Raw genomic sequence first — 26059 nt, 5'->3', positions numbered from 1 at the left:
GCGTTGTTAGGTCCACGAACCCCGATATTCAATATTTCTATGATTTTAGCCACATTTTTTAATAAAATGATTAAGAATTCTAATTATGGAATTATTAGTGGGTACAGATCCCTTAATAGAAAATTATCTTCATTGGTCCAAATTTTGGTATATCCTTCATATAACTGTATTTTCATATATTAGGTATTTTCATGATTGTAGACATATTTGTTAATGGAATTGTTTGAAAGCGTACTTTTTAAGTTTTTAATGGGTACCAACTATCAGACAGAAAGAGCTCCATTTATGTATACCTTTTCCTATAGCATCTATATAACGGTATTTCCCCCTATTCGGTAATTTCATAATTTTAGTTACATTATTCAACGGAATAGTTTCATAGGTGGTATTTTAAACCAGTCTCTATTATATACTTATCGCTCTGTCATATCGTAATATGTGCGCTATAGGAAAAACTGGACCTAAATTTTCAATGTCCTGCCACTGGAGATAGAACCCATTATGAACAACAAATACCAATTTTTAGAGAAATCCGTGTAGAAATATGGCAAAAAGCATCAAAATACCGAATATCGGGATGTACCGTTATATGAGGGCTATACAAAAACGTGAACCTATACATACATTGTTAGAACCCATTTTTAACTAAAAATTCCAATTTTTAGACAAATTCGTAGAAAAATACAGACAGAGTTAGAATTTTATGCTGATCAGGTATCTATATATTTATGGGGTCTAAGACGAATATTAAGATATGTTACAAGCGGAATAACAAAGTTAATGTATCCTTGTTTTCAAGGTGGAGGGTATAAAAATCGCGTATGCAGGTTATACTCTTCGTATGGCGCCCATATAACAGTACCTCCTAATATTCGGCGTTTTGACGATTTGGAGCAATTTTTAAAATTTTTCAGCCCTTTATGGGGGAGATAACAGAAAGCATGGGCAGATATTCCCATTTTCTTACATGATCTAGTGCTGAACTAATTAATAACTTATTTTCTTTGAGTTTTTTTGTGGGAGCTACCCAAAGTATTGGACTGATATTGTCCATGTCCGAAGTCAATCTAAGTTTTGTAATGTCAATAATATATGTCAAGTTTGAATGAAATTTCTCCATCACTTAGGGAGTTAAAGTTCGAATCAAACTGATAGAGGGCCCAACTCCCGGGCATCGTCAAAATACCCTGAAATGGGTTTCGTGCAAAAAACATAGGTCTAATGCCTTTAATTCAATGAATCACGTTTTGGTCGTATCTATTGATTTACACCCACAAACAATTTGTTTAGAAGTTTTTGCCTTTATTGTTTTTGTTTTTTTTAGTTAAATATATTTTCACAACTTTCCAGTTAAAAAATGTTAACAATAATATAACATATTTAATATTAAACATCGATTTAAAATTTCCAACATTTTTGTGATGAACATTTAAAAGACAATCGCTTTACACGTTATTGATGCTCTATTATTTTAAAATATTTTACAACAATCAGTTGTTGTTTGTATTTTTTCGTATGAAAACATTTTTATTTCTTTATTTCTATTTATTGCCGAAAGCTCTGTATTTATTGTTCGCATTTTAGTTTTAGAATTGAAACCCAAAAACTATTGCCATAAAAATGTTAACAATTTATAATACATCTCATGCATTGTACGGCGGCCGCTGCGGCAACAAAAAACCTATGGCCCCATGACCCGCATACAAAGATGATGGCTTTGTAGGGATTTTAAAAACAGCAACAACAACAACGGCGAAATATGGTAAAATTGTTATTTCCTTTGATATAAATACATGCACACGATTGGAAAAAAATAACTAAATGGTTGAAACAATATTTTAAAAAATACTTAAAAAAAGAAAGTTTAAAAAAATATTCTCATGACAGACTAAATCTAAAAACAATTGAACGATTTTGTGTGGAAAATAAAGGATTTTAATAGCTTTGACCGTATTTAGATACATTTTTTTTCTGGCAAAATTTCCAATTTTGTATAATTGCAGATACATTGAATAATGGCAAAACAATGCAATGCCATTGGGGAATATTAAACAATTTATTAAAATAATTGAGGCGGGTTTTTTCGATGCAACAGATATACGAATTAAACGCAATTAGGATTTGAAATACGAGGTTCGTTTATATTGGTCTAATGAATTTTGAATGTGTGTGGGCTTAGACTTTTGTACCCTACACACATAGTGGTTAGGGTATTATATCTTTGTGTATTTGTTTGTAACATGGAGAAGGGGCGAGATAGATAATTGGTTCAAATTTAGACATCGCTCCCACATATATCTTCAACCGATTTCGGGTTATATATACATAAAATGGCTAATATCATTCTAAATTACCTGAATTTTGGCACATCCGACCGAATTCTGTCTAGAAGTAAGTACATCAAATTTTGTGAAAATGAGACATCCCACATATTGACCTTTTGTGGGGAGTCAAAGGAGTGGACAGAAGAAAACAGCAACATTAGCAGAAATGGTTCCAAAAGTAAAGAAGCGACTTGATCGAAACCCGCGTCTCAGTGGCCGAAAAATGGCTCGTGAGCTGAACATATCTCAATATTCCATTCGACAAAGCCAATGGTCGCTCTTCGCTCGTATTAATCGACAATGGCATCAAAATAAATGCCGAATATTATCGCGAAAATATTCTGGAGGGTGTATTAATGCCTTGGGCACGCAAACATTTTGGCCGCGACATATTTCACCTAAAGCAAGTGCTTCACCGGAAATGGGCCAAATTACCGCAGAGCAACATTCGGGAAGCATGTGACGGTTTCACTGGCTGTTTGAAGGCCATAATTGGTGCCAAAGGTGACCAATTCGAATAAAAAAACTTATTTTAAAATTTGATGCTATTTCCGAGTTCGGGTTAATTGCGCTCCGTTTGGCTAATAACAGCTCAAATTACCTGAATTTGGGCACGTCCGCCAGAATTCGGTCTAGAAGTCAGTACATCAAATTTGGTTCAAAATCGGTTCAGATATAGGTTTAGTTCCCATATACATGTTTCATCCGATTTGGGGTTTTAAGTCCCTCACATTCGTAATATGCACTCTAAAAGAATGATATTTGGTACCAGATATCAAACACAGACCAGAAATAACTCAGTCAAACTTTATCCCATATATATCTGATATGTTTATTGTGCGCCAAATGGCTAAGATCGGCCCAAATTAACAGAATTTTGTCAATTGCGACTAAATTCATCCTGGAAACAAGTGTTAAAATTTTGGTGAAAATCAGTTCATACATTGTTATAGCTCCCACATATATCTTCAACCGATTTCGGGTTAATTATACACCAAATGGCTAATATCATTCCAAATGACTTGAATTTTGGCACATCTGATCGAATTCAGTCTAGAAGTACATCAAAGTTGGTGAAAATCAGTTCAGTTTAGCTATAGCTCCCATGTATATATTTCATCCGATATGGGATTTTAAGTCCCTCACATTCGTAATATGCACTCAACAGGAATGATATTTGGTATCAGATGCCAAATTTTATCGAGATCGGCTAAGATTTGGATGTAGCTCCCATGTATATTCTTAATCCGATTTCAGGTTTATAGTGCAAATAATGGCTAATATTAGCCCAAATGTTCCGATATATATTTTTATATCCTCCACCTTAGTAACATGTCGAAATAAGCATTTTAGACCCCACAGATTTTAATTTGATTTAATTTTATTGATTTTGATTTAATTTTACTCAAATGTATATTATGCAGGCCTTTTGGTATTGAAAATGGGCTAGGTAAGTCCTCGTTTTGGTATAGCTTTGGTATAATGGTACCTCAATATTTTCGGTATTTCGGTGATTTTAGAGACATTTTTCACCGGAAATATTTCAAATTTGTTTTTTTGAAGTTCGTAGTAGATGCTAGAGCCTATATCTGAATTTACGTTTTCGTATAGCCCCCATTTAACGATACCTCCCGATCTTCGGTATTTTGATGATTTTAGCGACATTATTCACCGGAATTGTTTCATATTTAGTATTTGCAGTTCGTAAAATATACTACAACTTAAGACAAGAAATTGTCTATGCGAAGATGTGTTCAGGTTCATGTATTCGTATAGCCCCCATATAGCGGTACCTCCCGATATTCGGTATTTTGATTACTTTAGTGACATTATTCACCGGAATTGATTCAAATGTGGTATTATAAGTTCGTAATGAATACTACAACCTATGATACAAAATTGCCTGTGCGCAGATCTTTTCAGATTCTCGTCTTAGTGTAGCTCCCATATGACGGTACATCCGGTATTTTGATGATTTTAGCTACATTATTCACCGATTTTTTTTTTTCAAGTTTAGCATTTGAATATTGGCTTGTGACAAAAGTTGGTTATATAAGTCAATGTCGTCGTATTGACCCTAATATGACGGTTATATTTTGTATTTTTAAGATTTTAATAGAACTTTTAACAATTTTTTTTTTTTGAAAATTTCCAAATTCGTTCTGAATGGTGGAGGGTATCAAAGTTCGGCCTGGGCGAACTTATAGCTTTTTTACTTGTGATGTGATATTTTATAGCAATGATATTTGGCATAGAAGATAAAAAATCTCCGTCAAATTTAGTAAAAATCGATTCAGAATTTGATATGACTCTTATATATTAGTTCCCTCTGAAACCTTACTACAACTGCTCTAAAGTCAAATGTTGATAGGTGGTATGATCTACTTAAAATAAATTTTTTTGTTAAGGAAGCCCTACTAAATTTGCAAAGTGGTATCATATTGTCGGCCCCGCCCGACTTTTGACTTTTCCTTACTGGTTTTAATAGAACTTACAATTTTGAATTGTACATTTTCTAATGCTTTTCTACACCCCGCTACACTGTGTGGTGTGGGTATTATATATAGGCAATTATCGTCGTATCTTCACGAAGTTTTGCATGGGTGTAGATCTAGGGCCAGAATTAAATCCTAGTGTTATGGTGTATTTTTTAGAGAGGGTCAAATGGACCAAATAATTTTAAATTTTGCTGATTTTACAGGTCACAATTGAAAACCAATCACCACGGAATTTTGCATGAGGAGAGAGTTAAGTGCAGGTAAGAAATCGAGCATTTTTGATGAATATTTGATTAAATTTACCTGTAAAATGAACCAAAATTTTTGTTGAATTTATTGCAAAGACATAACAACACGGCGGAAGGTAAAATCTGGGTAGAGCTCTATGATATTGTTTTAAACCGAAATCTTCCAAAATAGATTTGGACCTAAGGGGCTTCCAACATATTGTAGTGTTGTAGGGTATGACATGGCCGGCCTGGCAGGATTATAGCCATTACTTACTTGTTTTTCATATATCTATTTCTTTATATATAATTGATTAGAATTTATTTTAATTGCTTTCGATTTGTTTTATTCCAAAAAAGTGAATTAAACCTTTGATTTGGTCTCACCACACTTTCAAATTTAATAAAATCACCCCTTCTCCGCAAATTCATCATGTCAACACTTCCACAAATATAAATCCAAATCAAAATTCTAAAAGCTATTTCGAATTCAAAATTGCTTCAAAGTGTTGAATAAAAGCACCATTTACAGTGTTTTAAATTTCATCAAAAATTCCAACTAAAAATGGTAGGGTTAAAGAAAACTTATTAAATACTTCCCGAAAACATTAACAACCCACTGGCTTTTATTGAAGTGCAACAGAAATTTTGACAAAAAAAAAAAAAAAAAAAATGTTGAAACCTTTTGTTGCTATCATTTCTAGGCAACACTGAAAATGCAAAGCCTAGAAGCAAGCAACTAGTACCTGAAAAAAACTGTTGTTATTGTTGCACACTTTTAGGTGGAGGATTCAGGTCTTGTTGGTGTTTTTTCCTCTTCCTACCATTCCTCTATCCAGGCAGCAATTCTTTCCAAGAATATTCAATTTTATGACACAATAGATACAATTATTATGTCTCTGCAACCTTTTTCTCTCGAGTTGGAGTGTGTTTTTTTTTTCGTTTGATGCGATGGAGACCTTTTTCGTTTCGGTCAATATTTTTTACATATTTTTTTGTTTAACATGTCTGTATGTATATATGTTCTGCTTTTTTCGTTTGGATTGCCATTTTAAAGGGAAAAATCCAGTTTTACTTGAATATTTGTTTTGACAGGTGCGAATGGGGAGTATCTATCGTACTTGCTTTTCCAAGGGATTTTTTTCTGATTGGTCCTTTGATTCAATGTAGGATCTTACTTTAAATTTATGAGGGGTTTTATTTAGATGCCGGATGTTGGTTTTTTTTTCGAAAAATGATATGAATTTACTTACGTTACTGAGAGGGGGTTCTTTTATGAAAAAGCGATATGTAAATAAATACGTTTCGAGAATTGAAAGTTCAGTAAAAGGTAACTTGATGTACCTATATAATACTTGTGAAAATTACATATTTAGTACTATTTGGTATTGGGTGAACGGATAGCGCTTGAAATCTAAAATTTGATATCAGGGTCTTTGTTCCTGTGTAGCCTGGACATATGGAGAAGGTTTCAGAAATGTGTACTTTAATTATATGAAAAGTACTGAATGGTACTATGTTTGGTATTGGATGAAGGAAGAATGCTGTAATCCTGAAATTTGATATTTAGATTAATGATTACGGTCATTATATAATATATTTGTACGAATATTATTAAATGGTAATAAATTTGGTATTGTGTGAAGGGATAGGGCAGGAATCTCCAAATTTGATACTTATGTCACTGTTGGTATATGTGGTAAAGATATGGCGGTGGTTTTGGAAATGTGTACTATAATTTTACGAAAAGTATTAAATAGTACTTAATTTAGGTAAAGGAATAGAGCTGAAATCCTCAAATTTGGAAACAGTGTATCTGTGGTTGAGAGAAGAAGCTGATTTTGGAAATGAGTACTATAATTGTACTAAATGGTACAAAATATGGTAATGGAGGGAATTAAAGATCTGAAATCCTGAAATTTCATACTTAAGACACTATTTGAAGCAGATTGTTTGAAAAAAGGACTTAATTTGGTATTGGCTTAATAAAGCGGGAAATTGACATTGCGGTCTCTGTTGGTATCTGGTTGTGGTTTTGCAAAAGCCTACTATAATTATTCGAAAGCTCTAAATGGTACTTACAGGGTGAGATAAAAAAGGCAACAAATTCAAACGCCATAATCTTTAATTTTATTTTTTTATAAATTTTATTGAATCAAATCAAAAAATGCCAGAATTATCATCAAATTTTAGAATAAGTTTAGATTTGTTTGAATTGGTCACCTTTCGCGCGAATTATGGCCTTCAAACGGCCAATGAAATAGTCACACGCTGCTCTGCGGTGTTTCGGCCCATTCCCGGCGAAGCGTTTGCTTGAGGTGATCGACACTTTGGTATTTTTTAGTGCCAACCTCTCGTGACACAATAGTCCAACGGATTCGTATCCGGAGATCTTGTGGCCATTGTGCGCTAAGAATGAAACAAGGAACCTCATATTGTAACCATTCCTGGGTGGCGCGTGCTGTGTACGATAGTGCTGAGTCCTGTTGTAATGTCCAAGGTCTGCGGCCAAAATATTTGCGTGCCCAAGGCTTTAATACACCCTCCAAAATATTTTCGCGATAATATTTGGCATTTATTCTGATGCCGCGGTCGATAATTACGAGCTGATCGGCCATCGGCAATTATTGCGGCCTACATCATCACCATGGCCGGCGCTTGAGTTCTGGTGGCCAACCGAAGGTTCACATTTTCAACTGATTTCTTTGGCAAGTAAACACGATCATTTTGCTTACAAACTGCTGGACAACGAATGTTTTCTCATCGGAAAAAAACCAAATTCGGCAGTTCACCACTTCTGGCCAAGCGAAGCAACTCTTTAGCTCGTTTGAGTCTATTTTCTTTCTGTTGGGTGTAAGTTCGTGCACTGTTTGGAGTTTGAATGGCTTTACCCCGAGCGATATGTTCAGCTCACGAGCCATTTTCGGCCACTGCGATGCGGGTTTCAATCAAGTCGCTTCTTTACTTTTCGAACCATACCTGCTGATGTTGCTGTTTTCTTCCGTCCACTTCCTTGACGTCGGGCTGCTCTACCAGTATCACGGTAACGAGCGGTGGTACGGGACACAAGAGATTTTGTCACATTTAAATGCTGGAGTGTTCTAACGATAGCCACTTGTGGTTTTCTAGCCAAATATAAAGTAATCACACTATCACGCTTAAATTCCATCACGAATAACTTTTTTTTTAGAAAAATTTTTACCAAAATGCTTTGTACGTTTGTAAACAATATAATGAGCTGTCACTGGAATAATAACAGCTGCCGCACGAGTTCCTTAGAAACGACAGCAATCTGAAGTTGGTTGCAGTTTTCTTCATCTTACTCTGTATATCCAACTCTGAATCGGTTTTCAACAAATTTGATGGAGGCCTGTGTACGTCATGTACCAAATAATGTTGTGGAGTGCATATTATGCATGTGAGGAACTTGAAACGCCAAATAGGATAATGTATATGTGGGACCTATAGCTATATCTGAACCGATTTCTACTAAATTTAAAGTACTTATTTCTAGGATATATTCAGTCAGAGTTGCCGAAATTCAGCTCGTTTGGGTTGATATTAGCCATTTGGTGCACAATAAACGTGATATCGGATAAAGATATATATGGGAGCTATATCCTAATCTGAACCGATCTCGATAAAATTTGACAGAGGTAGCTTTGAGCTCCACAAGTTAACTGGTACCAAATATCATTCTTGTGGAGTGTTTTTGCGATTGGCGGGGACTTAAAATCCCAAATCGGATGAAACATGTATATATGGAAGCTATAGCTATATCTGAACTGATACTCACCAAATTTGATGTACTAGCTTCTAGAATGAATTCGGTTGGATGTGATAAAATTCAGGTCATTTGGACTTATACTGGCTATTTGGTGCACAATTAACTCGAAATCGTTTGAAGATATATATGGAAGCTATATCCAAATCTGAACCAATCTTAATAAAATTTGGCAGAAGTATTCCCGAGCTCTATAAGATCTCTGGTACCAAATATCATTGTTGTCGAATGCATACTACGAATGTGAAGGACTTTAATTTGAAGCGATTTTCTCCAAATTTGATGCACTTGCTTCCAGACTGAATTTAGTGGTATGTATAAAAATTCAGGTCATTTGGTGCACAATTAACCCGAAATCAGTTGAAGATATATGAAAGCTATATCTAAATCTGCTCCGACTATCACCAATTTTTATAGGGTTCGTCCTTGGGCTTAACAAATATTGTTTGGAAAATTTCATCTCAATCTGGTAATAAATGCGACCTGCATTTTGTTCACAAAAATACATGGACAGACGGACGGAAGGACAAACAGACTGACTGACATGCATAAATTGACACAGAAAATGATTCTTTGAAGATCCTCAAAAGTAATTATGCGTCTATCTCGCTTCCTTCTCCATGTAACAAACAAATGCACAAAGACATAATACCCTTACAACTATGTGGTGTAGGGTATAAAAACTTATATGATTTCGGGTCATTCGTAGAATTAAAGAATTTGATTTTAATTTATCTGCTAATTGAATAATTCTTTACATGTATTTTAGAAAATTATAAAAACCCAAGACTGTCCTCCTTTTTTTTCTAGGCTATCAATTCTCCATAAAATATTTCCATTCGCCTTCTAATCGATAGAGAAATTTCAAAAAAGAAACACCACATCATTAACTATTTAGTTCTTGGATAATCCATAATCTCCTCAAAAAACCACTTCAGTTTCCAAAATATTCTCATTTTAACATTTATTGCATACTTTAAGTTGTTAGCTGCTGCTACTCCTCCTTATTCATTATGCACACAATAACTGCATACTTTTGGGAGTCCATGTTATTGCTATTGCTTTTCGTCTTGCACAAGTCAAAATATTGTTGACCATTTATTTTTCTGGTTATTGTGCAAAGTTTAAAATATTCCTGGGCGACTTCTTACCGAGCGAAAGGAGAAAAAAGAAACGGAAATCAACGACTAAAGCCACAGCAATTGTGTCATTGTTTTGTTTTCGAAATAAATTTCTCATCATTAGTCCACTTCTGACAAGTGCTTTTTCATCAGGGTGTATACGGGCGAGCAACAAGAACAAGTGGCGGAAAAGCCAGCGACGCACAACCAGTCCGTCAGTCAGTCAGCAGTCATCAGTGGTGCAACAACAACACAAACAACAACCTTGCCGACAGTACCACAATAATTCTCATCACAACATCAACATGTAACAACATTTGCACCCAAAAGAGGGAGAGTCATCACCTTCGTCGCAGTCGTCCTCGTTGTCCTCATCGTCATCGCAGTCATCATCAACGCCTTTTCTCTCATCTGTAGACCATCACCACTTAACCATTCCCGTACAAAGTCAAGCCATTCAATTGCAAATAACAAATTCCGGAACGCGAAAACAAGAGGAGGGACGACGGACGGGGGAAATGCAAGTTACGGATATGCAAGGTCTCAAGCAGTGAAGCGTTGAACAATAAGCCAAGCCAAAATCTTCTAGCCAGTCGTCGAGATTTACTGGAGAGACAGAGATGCTAGTTACGATACAGTAGTTAAACTTAAAACCGCAATAACATTATTTTCGTTGCGCTATTTTTGTCTTGGTTACTCTGCTTCCATTCTATTATCCATCCGAATGTTCAATGTACAGCGCCAAGAAAGGAAGAAGCAGACAAAAAAAAAAGAAACGAAACAAAGCTTAATATTTCAATGACTTGATGAGAATGTCGACTAAGACGATGGCTGTTTGCTACTCCTTGCTCTACTTAATCACTCATCTGAAAATCTATTCCTTTCGTTAAATTTGAGTCAAGATGCCAGGGTTGATGCAGCGCCAAACCATGAGAACAATAAATGAATGAAGAAAATATCTCTTGGAAAAAATTGCGGTATTGACGACGAAATATTAAATGAATGAATTACAACACAAGTGGTTAATTAGAGGCAAAGTAATAATTTTAAAAGGGTTTTTTTTTGGATGTAATAAAATAGTCACTAAGTCCTACCGATATATACCAATGTTGTCGATTTTACGATGTCCGTCTGTCTGTCTGTCCGTCTCTCTGTCTTTTGAAATCACGATACAGCCCACATTATTTGACGTAGAGTGCCAAAATTTAGCAGAGCAATTTGTATTGTATCTAGGATGGTTGGTATTGAAAATGAGATATATCGGTTCACATTCTGGTACAGTCCCCATATAACGGTACCCCCCGATATTCGGTATTTTGATGATTTATGCTACATTTTTTCACGGATTTGTCTGAAAATTGGTATTTGTAAGTCATAACGGGACCCTGTGCGTGTTGTAAAACATTGCAAATATGGATTCACGTTTTGGTATAGCCCCCATATAAAAGTACCTCCCGATACTCGGTATTTTAATTTTTTTGCCACATTCACGGATTTGTCTAAAAATTGGTATTCGTTGGTCATAATGGGTTCCAGCTCCGGTGGCGAAACATTGCATGAATGGGTTCATGATTTGGTATAGCCCCCATATAACTGTACCTTCCGATATTCGGTATTTTGATGGTTTTTGCGACATTTTTTCACTGATTTGTCTCAAAATTGGTATTTGTGAGTCATAATGGGTCCTAGTTCGTGTGGGGAAACATTATATGTATAGGTTTACGTTTTGATAAAGTCCCCATATAACGGTACCTCCCAACATTCGGTATTTTGATGATTTTTGACACATTTTTTCAAGAATTTCTCTGAAAATTGGTAGTTGTAGATCATAATGGGTCCTAGTTCGTGTGGCGAGTCATTGTAATTATAGGTCCACGTTTTGGTACCGATGTTCGGTAATTTGATGATTTTTTTCACGGATTTGTCTGAAAATTGATATTTGTAGGTCATAATGGGTTCTAGCTCCTTTGGCGAAACATTGTATTTGGTATAGCCCCAATATAACGGTACCTGCCGATATTCGGCATTTTAATGGTTTTTGCCAAATTTCTTCTAATGTTTACTTTACCCTAAGGTGGAGGGTATTAAAAGATTGGCCCGGCCGAACTTAATGTTTTTTTTACTTGTTTTTTATATAAAAATTTTGGGTTTTAAAGTTAACGATTTTTGTCGGTATCTCAAAAAATGAGTTAGAGAATTGCACTAATGGTTAAGAGAAACATTTAGATGTAGCCGACTTGTTACGCAAGTTATGGCAGATGTAAGAATTAGAAATTGTGACCTTTTGAGGGTGCGGTACCAAAGTGGTTTGTCAGATGTATATCATTTTCACAACAGATGATGTGTAAGCAAAATATTTGAAGAGAGTTGGATGCATATGTCGTTTTCTGTGAGCGTTTTATTTTTCAAAATCTTGAACCCTATGTGGAGGTGGTACCAAAAGAAATGGTGCGATCTCTACCATCTTTATAACAGATCTTGTGTTGATGGAAATATTGAGATGTGCCAAGTCTGGACGAATCGTATATTAGTTTTGTGGTTTTTGAGCTGCATGGTTATTCAAAATTTTGAACCTTTGTTGGGCCGACTATTCCACATCCACGCAAGAGTGGGCCTATTTATTCCACATTAACGCAGGACCTTGTGATGTGTGTAATTAGTAGACAATCGGACTTTTACATCACATTTTGTAAGAGTTATAGTTATTCGAAATGTTCACCCTTTGTGGAGAACCGATGTTGTCCATCACCGTTGTCCAACTCAATCTAAGTTTCACAATGATATTACGATGTACCAAGTTTGGACCAATTTGGATACTCCCTTTGAGAGTTATCGTGGCACCAGCCAGACAGATCGACTTCACATGTCTTGAAACGGATTTGGCCCAAAGAGACCTAGGGTCTAAAACCGATATTTCAATGAGGCACGTTTTGGCCGTATCAAATGATATATACCCCCTAGTGCCATTTAATACAGTTCCCACATTTAGTACAAATTGACCTTCCACCCTTAATTCGCCAAACAAATTTTAAGATTAATACTTTTTCGTAAACTTAAAGTCCGAATTTTCAAAAATCCTTTAGGACATATATCTTGCACTTCGTCTGTTCAATACAAAGTATTAAATTTTTAGTACTTTTCGTACCTTCCGAAAACCCAGCCTTACAAAATTTCAAAATTCTAGCTCCAACCGTTTCTTCTGGGTGTTGATTCTCAATCAGACATATATTTCACTACTTTTTTTTGTACAGGGTGAGATGAAAAAAACTGCAACCAAATTCAGAATGCTGTCATTTCTAAGCCACTCGTCAGAAAGCTGTTAAAATTATTTCAGTGACAGCTTATTGTATTGTTTACAAGCGTACAAAAGCATTTTGGTCAGAATTTTCAAGAAAAAAAGTTATTCGTGATGGAATTCAAGCGTGATAGTGTGATTTCTTTATATTTTGCTGGAAAACCACAAGTTTTGTCTCATACCATCGCTAGTTACCGTGATACTGATAGCGTAGCCTGATATCAAGGAAAAAAATAGCAAAATCAGCAGAAATGGTTCGAAAAATGAAGAAGGTACTTGATCGAAATCCGCGTCGCAGTGGCCGAAAAATGGGTCGGGTTAAAGCCATTGAAATTCCAAAAAGTGCAAGACCTTACACCGCAACAGAAAGAAAATAGACTCAAAAGAGTTGCTTCGCGGACTTAATTTGGTTTTTCTCCGATGAGAAAACATTCGTTGTCCAAACAAAATGATCGTGTTTGCTTGTCAAATAGGTCAGCTGAAAATGTGCACCTTCAGTTGGCCACCAGAACTCAAGCGCCGGCCATAATGATGGTGTGGACCGCTCGTATTAATCGACAGTGGCATCAGAATAAATGCCGAATATTATCGCGAAAATATTCTTGGACACGCAAACATTTTGGCCGCAGACCTTGGACATTCCAATAGGACTCCGCACCATCGCACTCAGCACGCGCCACCCAAGAATGGTTACAAAATGAGGTTCCTCGCTTCATTTCAAGCGCACAATGGCCACCAAAATCTCCGAAAACCAATCCATTGGACTAAAAAATACCAAAGTGTCGATCACCTCAAGCAAGCTCTTCGCCGGGAATGTGCCAAAGTACCGCAGGACAACATTCGGGCAGCATGTGACGGTTTCATTGGCCGTTTGAAGGCCATTATTCGTGCCAAAGGTGACCAATTCGAACAAATCTAAACTTATTCTAAAATTTTATGCTATTTCCGACATTTTTTGCTTTCATTCAATAAAATAATAAAAAAAAAAAAAACATTAAAAATTATGCCCTTTGACTTTGTTGCAGTTTGTTTCTTATGAAATTTAATAAAGAATTAATGAATTCGTAAGAAGTACGATTTTAACCCTAAAAGGTGTTTTATTTAAATTTTAAACATTTGATGATAATGGACCTATTGTGTAATTTTATGACAAATAGTTTTGTGGAATATTTTGACTTCTACAAACCAGTTTAAAGGGAGATTTTAACTGTATTTTGAAACAAGTAAGCAAAGGCTATAGTAGTGCGGGCCGACCATGTGATACCCTACAACATTACAATATGTTAGAAGCCTCTATATGTCCAAGTCCATTTTGGAAGATTTCGCTTTTAAAATTATGTCACGGAGCACTGCCCAGATTTTACCCTTAGCTTATTGTGGCTTTTAGTTATTGTGGTCCATTTTACAGCTAAAAATAATCCAATGGTCATCCAAAATGATAGAATTCTTCCCTGTCCTTTTGGCTTTAATTGTGTGATCAGGAAATTTCTTCTGTTTTTGGTCCATTTTAACCCCTAAATACATTGCAGACAGCTTTGAAAACAATGGGCCTAGCCCTTCAAAGCCTAACCCTACCCTTGTGAAAATGTTCGTGAGGATAGGACGATAATTGCAGACTGTATATAGTAACCCCAACCTGTGTTGTAAGGTGAAAAAATATTACAAAATTTGTACTTCAATATTATAAGTCAAATTGAAAAAATTGCATGCGATAAAAAATAAGAAAAAATAAAAAAATGTCACAAAATACAATAAAATCTATATTAACATCATTATAGGCATTTTTTGTGCGATTTTTTAGAGTTTATTCTTTTACGCTAAGAGGACAAAATTTGTCAAAATCGGTCCACCCATTTTTGAGATATAAGCATTCTAACTAACATCTTCTTCCTTTGTATATATTTCCCTATATATATCCGATATATTTACTATAAGCATCTACGTAACGATCAGAATTGACCTGTTCGTCCATTTGTGATTTCGGCGGGATTAAAAATATTCGCGGTTTAATGGAAAATTTGACTTTTATTTAACACAAATGTTATGGTCTATTTCACCCACTAAATATTACCCGTTGACCATCAAAATTGGGAGGCTTCTACCCAGCCCTAAGCTCTAGACCCATGGTAACTTCCGCGTCGATTGGTCAATAATTGCGACCTGTAAAACAACTGCAAAATCAGGATTTTTTCAGTTTTTGGTCCATTTCAAGCCCTAAATATTATGCGATCATCTCCAAAAGAAATAGGCTTCTATTCTGGCCCTAGCCCCACCTATATTCCAAATTTCGTGAAGATCGAGTTATAATTGCGACCTGTAGAGTGATTACAAATTAACATGGACAGACGGACATACATAGCTAGATCGACTCAGCTCGGCGAGATAGGAAGATCCATATATACTTTCCTATGTGGGAAACCAATATTTCGAGGTGTTACATAATTTTTGGCCCAATCAAACTTATAATACCCCCAACACATAGTGTTGTAGGGTATAAAAAGGACCAAAATATTGTTGAATACACAATTGCTTTGAAATAATCTACTAGGTTTGCAATATTTTTGCATATCATAAAGGAAAAGTCAGATGTTATGCTTCTAAAATTAAAGGATTTCAAGATATCTTGAACCGAAAATTGAAAAAAAAAGTTGAAAAGCAGTAAGGTGGCCGGGCCAAACTTTGATTACCCTAAAATCTGTTAAAATCTTAAAAATACCGAATATAACCGACGACCATATTATAAACGGCTATAATGTAGCATCTTCAAAATACTATATATAGCGAGGTACCGTTATATCCGAGCTATACGAAGATCTGGAGCTGAATAGACAAATTTCTGTCACAGTCGTAATGGATTTACGAACTTCAAATACGACATCTCAAACAATTTCGGTGAGTATTGTACCTAAAATAGTCAAAATACCATCCCTATATTCGGTATTTATTACACTGTACGACAAATTTAAACTTTTGGTCTCACCCACGTTCAATCTGATCAGATTCTGAAAATATAGCTCAAAATAAAATATACGTATGTCCCAGTTTTTCTAGATCAATTCATTTAAGCTTTTTACGAGCAATTCAATTTTTGGAGTATTCAGCCAGTATATACCTATATATGTTTAATGTCCCAGTAACCCTAGATATTAAAAACATTGATGTTATCAACAACAGTGCGTAAGTGTTCAAACGGTTAAGAAATGAAAAATAAATTTTGTTACGTTTGTGGCTTATTTGCACCTCCAAAGCATTTAAGATGTATTAATGCAAGTGTTGAAAAAGGTTTTGAAGAGTATTTCGTTGTTTCGTGTGTTCCAAACCTATGGTACGTGCCATAATTAGTCTGCGATTATTGCTATCGGTAATATGTCCGGCCTACAATTTGGTTACGACGGACTGAGAACTCATCTGAACAATGTTATTTCTGTTTAACAGAGACTCGTGGGTTCCGTTATAACACACGCGAAAAAATTATTTACCCTAACCTTCAATCAGTTATAAGGGCACAATTTAGATGCCCACAATTTCCAACAGCTCCTTCGAAAAATAATATAGCTTGCCAGGAAATTGTAGTTGATTCATTGTCCATAAGAGAACTCTCTCCTTCAGAATTTTTTCCGACAAGTGAATACGGTTCAGAAGCAGTACATTTTGTGACACAAGCGGACTTTAATGACTTGGTTCGCGATGCTAAAATGTCAAAAGAGTCGGCAGAAATAGTGGGTTCTCGTTTAAAGCAAGCTGAAGGCGGTATTACTTCATATTGGAAATGAATATCCATCGGTACCAATTGCTTACGCAACTTGTATGGTTGAAACTTACGAAAATATGAAAATAATTTTGGATTCAATAGACTACAAGAAATACACATGGATAATTTGTTGTGATCTTAAAGTTGTTTCTCTGCTTACCGGTGTAAAAAAAGGATTGTGAGGCACCAATGCTTTTTGTGCGTTTGGGAGGGACGCAGAAAACATCTTCACTATACCAATTTTGAATGGGAACCTCGTAAAGATGCTCAGTTGGGCCAATTTAGTATTGATAATGTACCATTGGTTGAATCAAGCAAAGTAATTTTACCCCCTCTCAATATTAAGTTGGGTTTAATTCAAAGTTTTATAAGAGCACTTGACACAGACAGTGCAGCGTTTAAGCTTATTAAAGCTATCTTTCCAAAAATGAGCGAAGCTAAGATCACGGCGGGTAAGTGCTTAATGTATCTCTTTTCATTATTTAGTTTTTAATTGTTCCTCTCTTCAAGGTGTTTTCAATGGTCCACAATTCAGGGAACTGTTAAGCAGAATAGACTTTCAAAATATGCTTAGTCCCAGAAAAAAGAGCATGGACCGCGTTCATGAACGTTATAAATAATTTTTTGGGAAACAAGAGGGCGGGAAATTATAAGGAAATTGTAGAAGAACCGATTGCTTCGTATCATGCGATGGGAGTCAATATGTCCCTCAAAATACATTTTCTTCACAACCCGCCGAACTTAGGCGACTTCAGCGACGAGCATCGCGGAAATTGAAAAGAGGTACAAAGGCAAAGACATGAGGTATATGCTGGCTCAATACTGTTGGTCACTTTGCCGTGAGACAAGAACCGATATGAATAAACGTCAAAATAAGCGCATAAAATTTTCAAATTAATTTAACTGTTAAGTTTTACCTTTTAATTTACAACCATAAAAATTGCATTTTTAATGTTTAATACTCCACAAATTGAATTGCTCGTAAAAAGCTTAAATGAATTGATCTAGAAAAACTGGGAGATACGTATATTTTATTTTGAGCTATATTTTCAGAATTTTGTCAGTTTGATCATGGGTGAAAAATCGTGTCGTACAGTGTTATTACTGATATATGGCTTATACGAAAACCTTGTCCTGCATAAAAACTTATGTGTCACAGACTGTAGTTCCTGCCTTCTGGCAAAATAAACATGTGTGCAAAATTTTAGCCATCTATCTTAATTCGTTCGAAAGATAGCGTGATTACAACAGACAGACGGACAGACAGACGGACGTCGCAAAAAAGACTTAGAATTTTACGCTGATCAAGTTTACGCTTTGTTGGGTCTGACATGAGTATTTCGAGGAGTTGCAAACGGAATGACAAAGTTAATATACCATCCTTTCCAAGGTGGAGGGTATATAAATTGTAGGAGGGGAACTTTATCCTCCATTTAGGTTACTTTCATATGCAAATTTTCAAAACTCCGATTTATGTGTCTTCCTAGTATTGTTCTACTTTCATAATCCCCTGTAATTATTGAAAAATTTGATTTTTTTAAGTATTTGTATAACGACTGCTTAGTGGTATTGCAATTATATTGAAATTACTGTGGGAAGTAGTATTTCGGGGAGAATATGAACGCGAAAATCATTTTCTAAGTCTTAGTCTATTAAATTCAAGTCTAGATTTCCTTAAATTCCATAAAGGGATTCTCTTTCACCTTTTCTTTAAAATCTTCTCCAAGTCCTCTGACATTTAGGTAATTTCTTTGTATTGCTTTCAGTCTATCTTCAAAGTGACGAGTAATGTCTATCAAATATAAGCACCTTTCAACTACTCTACACAAATATCTGAAGACAAAAACAAACTTCAAATTGTACGGCTCATAAAGAAACGATGTCGTCATTTAAATACAAGTATTAAATATTTGTTATTTATACTTCAGCTGAAATCTTCTTCGTCATCGTCATAATGCGATCTTTTGTTACGTTCCATGAATATTTCCGCTTCAATGAGATTTCAACGTTTGTAGGTTTTTGTTTTTTGTCATCCTCGTCTTCTTCAACATCTTAGTTGGTTGATATTCTTTTGTTGTTAGCTTTGTTACTGTTTACACTGGTCAGTAGTGGTAAATATTAACCATGGCCCTTTGTGTGTATGTGTGTGTAGTGGTGACACATACATAATATTCAATATTATATTTGTTTTTGTTGTTGTTGTCATTTTGTATAAGACTCATCCTAAGCTTTGCGTCCCATTGGCCATGCGAATGATAATAAATATTTATAAATTGATTTCATATTTTATGACTTATATTCATAGTTGTTTTTTCTCTCTCTTTTTTCTTTTGTTTTGTGTGTGTGTATGTGTGCGTTTGTTCTTTGCGGATGACTTGCTGTTGTGTATGGCAAAAAAAACTATTAATAATGACACAAGATGTAAATACAAGAACGGAATAAGAATTTATGATGACTCAGAAAATAAATCTCTTATAAATTTATATTTAAGGATTTGGTTGCAAGGATTTTTTCAAGGGGATATTCGTTTTGAATGATGGGAGGATATTGTTTCTGTGACTAAAATTTATTTTTGTAAATGTGTAAAGTGTAAAAATTGAAAATGGTTTAAATTTAGACATAATTGGTCTTACACAAATAATTGGTCTACAGGAGGACCCATTATGCTTCTATTTAGAAAAGTATTCACCGAGAAAACTAAGAGCTGGGAAGGATTTTGAATAAGGAGAATAAGTGTAGTTCATCTTGTTTTGTTGGGTCAATGGATCTCTTTCTTGAATATCTATTGAAAAACGACAAAAATTTCGGAAGATCAAAAAGCAATTTGCAACCAAGTCAAACACAATTATTTCTACATCTTTGTTTTTAAATTTTATGAATGAAAGCAAAAAATGTCGGAAATAGCATCAACACTAAGAATAAGTTTAGATTAGTTCGAAATGGTCACTTTTGGCACGACTTATGGCCTTCAAACGGCCAATAAAATCGTCACACGCTGCCCGAATGTTGCTTTGCGGTATGTTGGCCCATTTTTTAGTTGCAACCTTGCTTTCCAAAAGTACTCCAGACACAATAGTCCAACGGATTGGTATCCGGAGATTTTGATGGTCATTTTGGTGGCGTACTATAACTGTTGTCACAATGTTGGATGACTGTTGTTGTCTAATGGGGAGAGATGTAGATTGTTTTGGATATACGTGGATAAGAGTAGGAAATCGTATTTTAGAACTTTTAATGGAACACGACAAAAAAACCCACTGAATACCAAAGGTAGGTCTCAGTAAAAACAAAAGGTCTTGTTGTTGGAGTTTAGGAAGAGACAGAAATGGTTGCATATGGTTCATTATACCCTCAGCCATATGGTTAGAGAGGGTATATATCATTTGATATGGCCAAAACCTGAGTCATCGAAATAACGGTTTTGGAACTTAGGTATCTTTGGATCAAATATCAAAGGGAGTAGCCGATTTGGCCCAAACTTGGTGCATCGTAATATTATTGCCAAATATAGATCAAGTTCGGAGATAAAATCGGACCACTCCTTCCGGTACCTTTCCCAAAAAAGACCGTATTTTAAATAAGTAACCAGTAAGGAAAGCTCAAAAGTCGGGCGGGGCCGACTATATGATACCCTACACCACTATGCATATTTAGTAGAGCTCTCGTAAAAAGGTTTATACAGGGCATTTCAGAGCTCTATGAGATATTTGGTACAAAATCAAAATCTATCTAATTCTATCGTGCATTTTACGAACTATAGCTATCTCTGAACCGGTTTTCTCCAAATTTGACGTATTAGCTTCTAGACTGAATTCGGTCTTATGTACGAAAATTCAGGTGATTTGGGCTGATATTGACCATTTAGTGCACAATTAATCTGAAATCGGATGAAACATATATATGGTTGCTATATCTATATCTGAACCGATTTTCACTAAATTTGATGTACTTGATTCTAGGCTGAATTTGGTCCGATGTACTAAAATTCAGTCCATTTGGACTTATATCGGCCATTTGGTGCACAATTAACCCGAAATCGGATGAAACATATATATGGGAGCTATATCCAAATCTGAACCGATTTCGATAAAATTACAAACAGCTATTTCTGGGCTGTATCTTATATCTGGTACCAAATATCATTCTTGTGGAGTGCATATTACGAATGTGAGAGGCTTAAACACCAAATCGGATAAAACATATATATGGGAGCTATAGCTGTTTCTGAACCGATTTTCTCCAAATTTGTTGTATTTGCTTTAAGGCTAATCTCGGCCACATGTGCCAAAATTCGGGCCATTTGGGCTGATATTGGCCATTTGGTGGTCAATTAACCCGAAATCGGATAAAGATATATATGGGAGCTATATCCAAATCTGAACCGATTTTCTCCAATTTGATATACTTGCTTCTAGGCCGAACTCGGTTGGGTGTGCCGAAATTCAGGTAATTTGGACTGATAGTGGACATTTGGTGCACATTTAACCCGAAATCAGATGAAGATATATATGGGAGCTATATCTAAATTTGATCCGATTCTTATCAATTTCAATAGGGTTCGTCCTTGGGCCAAAAAAATATTGTTTGGAAAATTTCATCTCAATCGGATAATAAATGCGACCTGCATTTTGTTCACAAGAATACATGGACAGACGGACGGACGGACGGACAGACGGACTGACATGCATAAATCGACTCAGAAAGTGATTCTATGAAGGTTCTCAAAAGTAACTATGGGTCTATCTCGTTTCCTTCTCCATGTTACAAACAAATGCACAAAGACATAATACCCTGTAAGTACTGCCGGGTCGAATTTTAAATATCCTCCAACATTTGGAAATTAAAAAAACTAAAATCCGTAACAATTCTGTTGAAATCATAAAAATAACGTATAAAGCCGTTATATTGTGGTCTATACGAAGACGTGGACCTGCATAGGCAATTTTTTCATAAGCCAATACAATATTCAAATACAAAACTTGAAAAAACAACATAGCAAAAATCAAAAAATATTTTACTGCGTAGAAAAAAAGGATGATCCAATTTTTCTCCAACTTTGCAAATCCAAATATTTCCATCAATTCTAGATCAGGTAATAAAATTGACAATATCGGTCTACTGCACTAAAGGGGCAAAATTTTGAATATTTATAAATATTATAAAAGATTATGTAAGATTCCAATTACCTTCAAATTAAAATATTTTTCCTAATCCACGGTCTGGTGTGAAGACAGCCCACTCTTCCCCCACAATGGGTCAACATTTTGAATATCAGTGAAGCTCATAAAACGCGACACTAACATCCGATTCCATTCAGACTTGGTACATGTCAATATTCCTATCAACACAAGATTTGTTATAAATATGGCATAGATTGGCCCATTCCTTCTGGTACCTCTTCCACAAAGGGTCAACATTTTTAATATCAATGAAGCTCATAAAACTCGGAATTAACATCCGATTCCATTCAGACTTGGTACATCTCAATATTTCCATCAACACAAGATCTGTTGTAAAGATAGTAGAGATCGGACAACTTCTTCTGGTACCTCCCGCATATAGGGTTCTAGATGATACATAACTTTTAAAGATGATATATATCTGACCAGAAGGATACCTCACCCACAAAGGGTCGCAATTTTCATTAATTTTATCTGTCATATCAGTCTAAATATTTCTCTCAACCAGAGATGAAAGGGAATTTATGATTTCGCATAAAAGTGGATACAAATGTTAGATTTTCTTGTTATTTTGCCCGTACCAATATTTTTATTTGTTTGCATAAATTATCAAAATAGAATTCTTTGGTCCGCTATACCTGGTATCTCATGCACATTTTAATATTTTCTAAAAATTATCACATATATCACATAAAGTGAGGCAAGTAACCAATATAGACCGGACCTGGCACGCCGCAATATTTTTATTATATTTATTTAGGTCCGATACGCCATGGACAATATGGGCCCATTCCTTCCGAACCTACGCCATCATAAGAGCAGTAAAAATATATTTAAATAATCGAGCATTGACTGAGGATATACATCTGCTGGCAAAACCGACTTATACTTTTTAACAATTATAGCTCCGCAATTATAGCTCATCTTCAAAAACATTTGCATCCTTTGATTCCATCCTCTACCGTAAAAAATTATAAACATTTTCCAATTAATCTGAATACATCATTTAAGTTCGCAACATTTCATTATTTCAACTTGTTAAATATTTACCAATTTATGTGGAAATATTCATTTATTCAATTTTGTTAACTCAATATATAAAACATATATTTATAAAAAAAGAAAAAAACCCAAAGAAAAAAATTCTCCTCTTAATTGAATCGGTGGTTTTTAATTAACCTCCTTTTTTATGCCACACGCTTCGGGTGTTTTTATTAAAAACAAAAAAACTACTTTCATAACTGGCCATTAAATAAACGCTTCATTCAATTCAATGATTAACCCCATCCTTTTTTTCTCCAGCAAGTTACATGCTTTGCGAAATGACGATGCCTTTGCCCTGCAAATACTGTTACAGTGTGTGTGTGGGGCGGGGGTATATGTATATGTGTCTCTATTTTGCAGTTTTTATTCTTAGCCATACTTACCACGATACCATTAATAGTCCATGTCAAATTAGCAGCTGGTTTAGAGTATTTAATTGAGCAATTGCCGTCAACCAAATCACCAATACGATAACGTGGTTGAATACCGGTTACGCTTGCCTGCTCCTCCGGTAATTCTATGGACATTGTCGTACAATCCATTCCATCCAATTCGCATCAGCATCACACATCCGCACACAGGCAAAATGTCCAATAAATTCCATTTGCAATTGAAAAATAAAAGAGAAGAACAAAATGTTGAAGGAAAAAAGGTAATCAGAAACAAAACTGTTAATGAGCTATGCCAAGGTACACAATGCAAAACATTGTAAAAGGGGGGAATTATAAAAAGGGGAATATATATTTTTTGCTATTTTATTTCCGGAAAAGAAAGTTGGCACAGGCATTTGTGAAAAAGAAGTGGATAAAAAAAATTACTATTCATTATAATTTAAAAATATATTCTTAAAATTTAGTATTATATATTTTATGGTTCTACAGAAAAAAAACGTAAAAAATACACGAAAGTTATCGTTTAAGGTTTTGTAAACGTAGATCCTAGAAAATAGGCTCAAAAATATATTTTCTATATTAGATTTATTCTATTCTGTAAAAAATCCGGAATCATATCTTTTACTGGTTTTAAGAATCTGCAAACAATATCCGAAAATTCCATGATTTTGTCTAAAAAAAATAAATAAAAACATACCCCTATGGTCCATAAAATTCTGCAAATGTTATCCCTTAAAAATTCCACGATTTTATCTCTCTCAAAATATTAAAAAAAAAACAACAACAATTATATCCCATTTGCTCATTAAAATGCTACAAAATTTATCCCGACGAATCCACGATTTTATCTCTTATAGTTCCTTTATGAAATGCCCTGAAATATATCCATAAAAAAAAGTAATTATTTTCTTCATTGTTCTTCAACTTTCCGCTTAGATGGCTTCTTCAAAACACAGTACTTTAAAATCTATAAAAAAAATTCCAATCGCAGCTCATGTCGTCGTTTTGCTAGTATTCTTAAAAATCTACGAAAATTATGTTAAAAAATCTAAAATAATATTTTACAAAATATTCCTAAAAATTGTAGCCCCTCTCAAATTTTCCTAAAAATACTTTCAATTATTGCTCTTGAAATTTCAAAGAAGGCCTTTTTTATATTTAATATTTTTTACATCTATTTTTTTTTTTGAAATTTACAAAAAAAAAAAAAAAACACAAACAAAAAATCTCTAAAAATCTCTTATAATAAATATTTTAATCCTTAATCAGGAAAGATTACTCAAGTCTCTAATAATGCATACAATTATAGCTCCTGCTGTCAAAAAATTTCGCAATAAAATTCTAAAAAACGAGTCTTAAGATATACTGCAATATAACTTCTAAAATATTCCAAAAATCCTTGATAAGATATGTTGTAGTCCTTCAAAAAATAATCCATAATTCCTCATAAAAAATGCTAAGATTTAGTTAAAAATATATTAAAGTCTGTCACCAAAACACCTTTAAATTATAGATCTTGTTCTTCACTTGTTAACTGAAGAAGCTACGATTTTAACCCATAACGTATTTATAACAAGCTATAGTCGCGCGGGTTGACCATGTGATACCCTACAACACTTCAATATATCATAAGCCCCCTTATGTCCAAATCCATTCTGGAAAATTTCGCTTTGAAATGATATCATAGAGCACTGCCCAGATTTTTGACAGGGCCATTTGCCCAATATTTACACACTCCGTCGTAATGTTAGTTGCTGTGATCCATTTTTAAGGTAAATATAATCCAATGGTCATCTAAAAACCAGAATTCTTCCCTGTCTTTAACTCCCGTCTATGGCGTGTCAATTGGCTTCAATTGTGTGATCAGGAATTTTTTTCTGTTTTTGGTTAATTTGAACCCCTAAATGTTTTGCGGTCATCTCCAAAAGCAATCTATATGATTTGCTTGTCTACGATATTTGGCTATATTCGTCAACGAAATCAGCATAAAAATGCCAATAGTTTGCCATTTGTGTATTTTGGATTTTGTCTGCAAGTTATTTTCAGCGTTTCCGTAGAACGGAAATTTTGGTATTTTTTCACACAAAAGTAGCGGTCCATACTACCCGCTGTCCTAAACTCTAATTCATGCGAGATTTCGTATCCTTTAGTTTCTATTTTTGACCGGAAAATTTGGAACATTTTTAGTTGTTGGTCCATTTCAACCCTTATTATATTGCGGTCATATTTGAAAATTTTGAACATTTTCGTGAGGATCGGTCAATAATTGCAATTTGTATATAACAACCCCAATTACAAAATCTACACTTTAATGTTATACGTCAAGTTGAAAAAATCGCATGCGATACAAAGTATGAAAAAAATAAAAAATTTTCACAAAATACTACAAAATCTATATTAACATCATTAATGGTATCTTTTTATGCAATGTTTTTAGATTTTA

The 26059-nt window shown here is 34.7% G+C and overlaps 1 protein-coding gene across 1 annotated transcript in view; it reads right to left on the bottom strand.

The window, feature by feature from the left end:
• LOC101890721 (uncharacterized) overlaps positions 1 to 26059 on the bottom strand; it is a 293996-nt gene that overhangs the window by 15847 nt on the left and 252090 nt on the right. Inside the window, exon 6 of the mRNA XM_059131395.1 lies at positions 23608 to 23741. Within this exon, the coding sequence (XP_058987378.1) occupies positions 23608 to 23741 (134 nt within the window). The remainder of the gene's footprint in view (positions 1 to 23607; positions 23742 to 26059) is intronic.

The sequence above is a fragment of the Musca domestica genome, unplaced genomic scaffold (assembly GCF_030504385.1).
Source record: "Musca domestica strain aabys unplaced genomic scaffold, Musca_domestica.polishedcontigs.V.1.1 87, whole genome shotgun sequence".
NCBI lineage: Eukaryota > Metazoa > Arthropoda > Insecta > Diptera > Muscidae > Musca > Musca domestica.
Note: the sequence above shows the minus strand (reverse complement) of the source record. Positions and strands in the feature narration are given on the sequence as shown.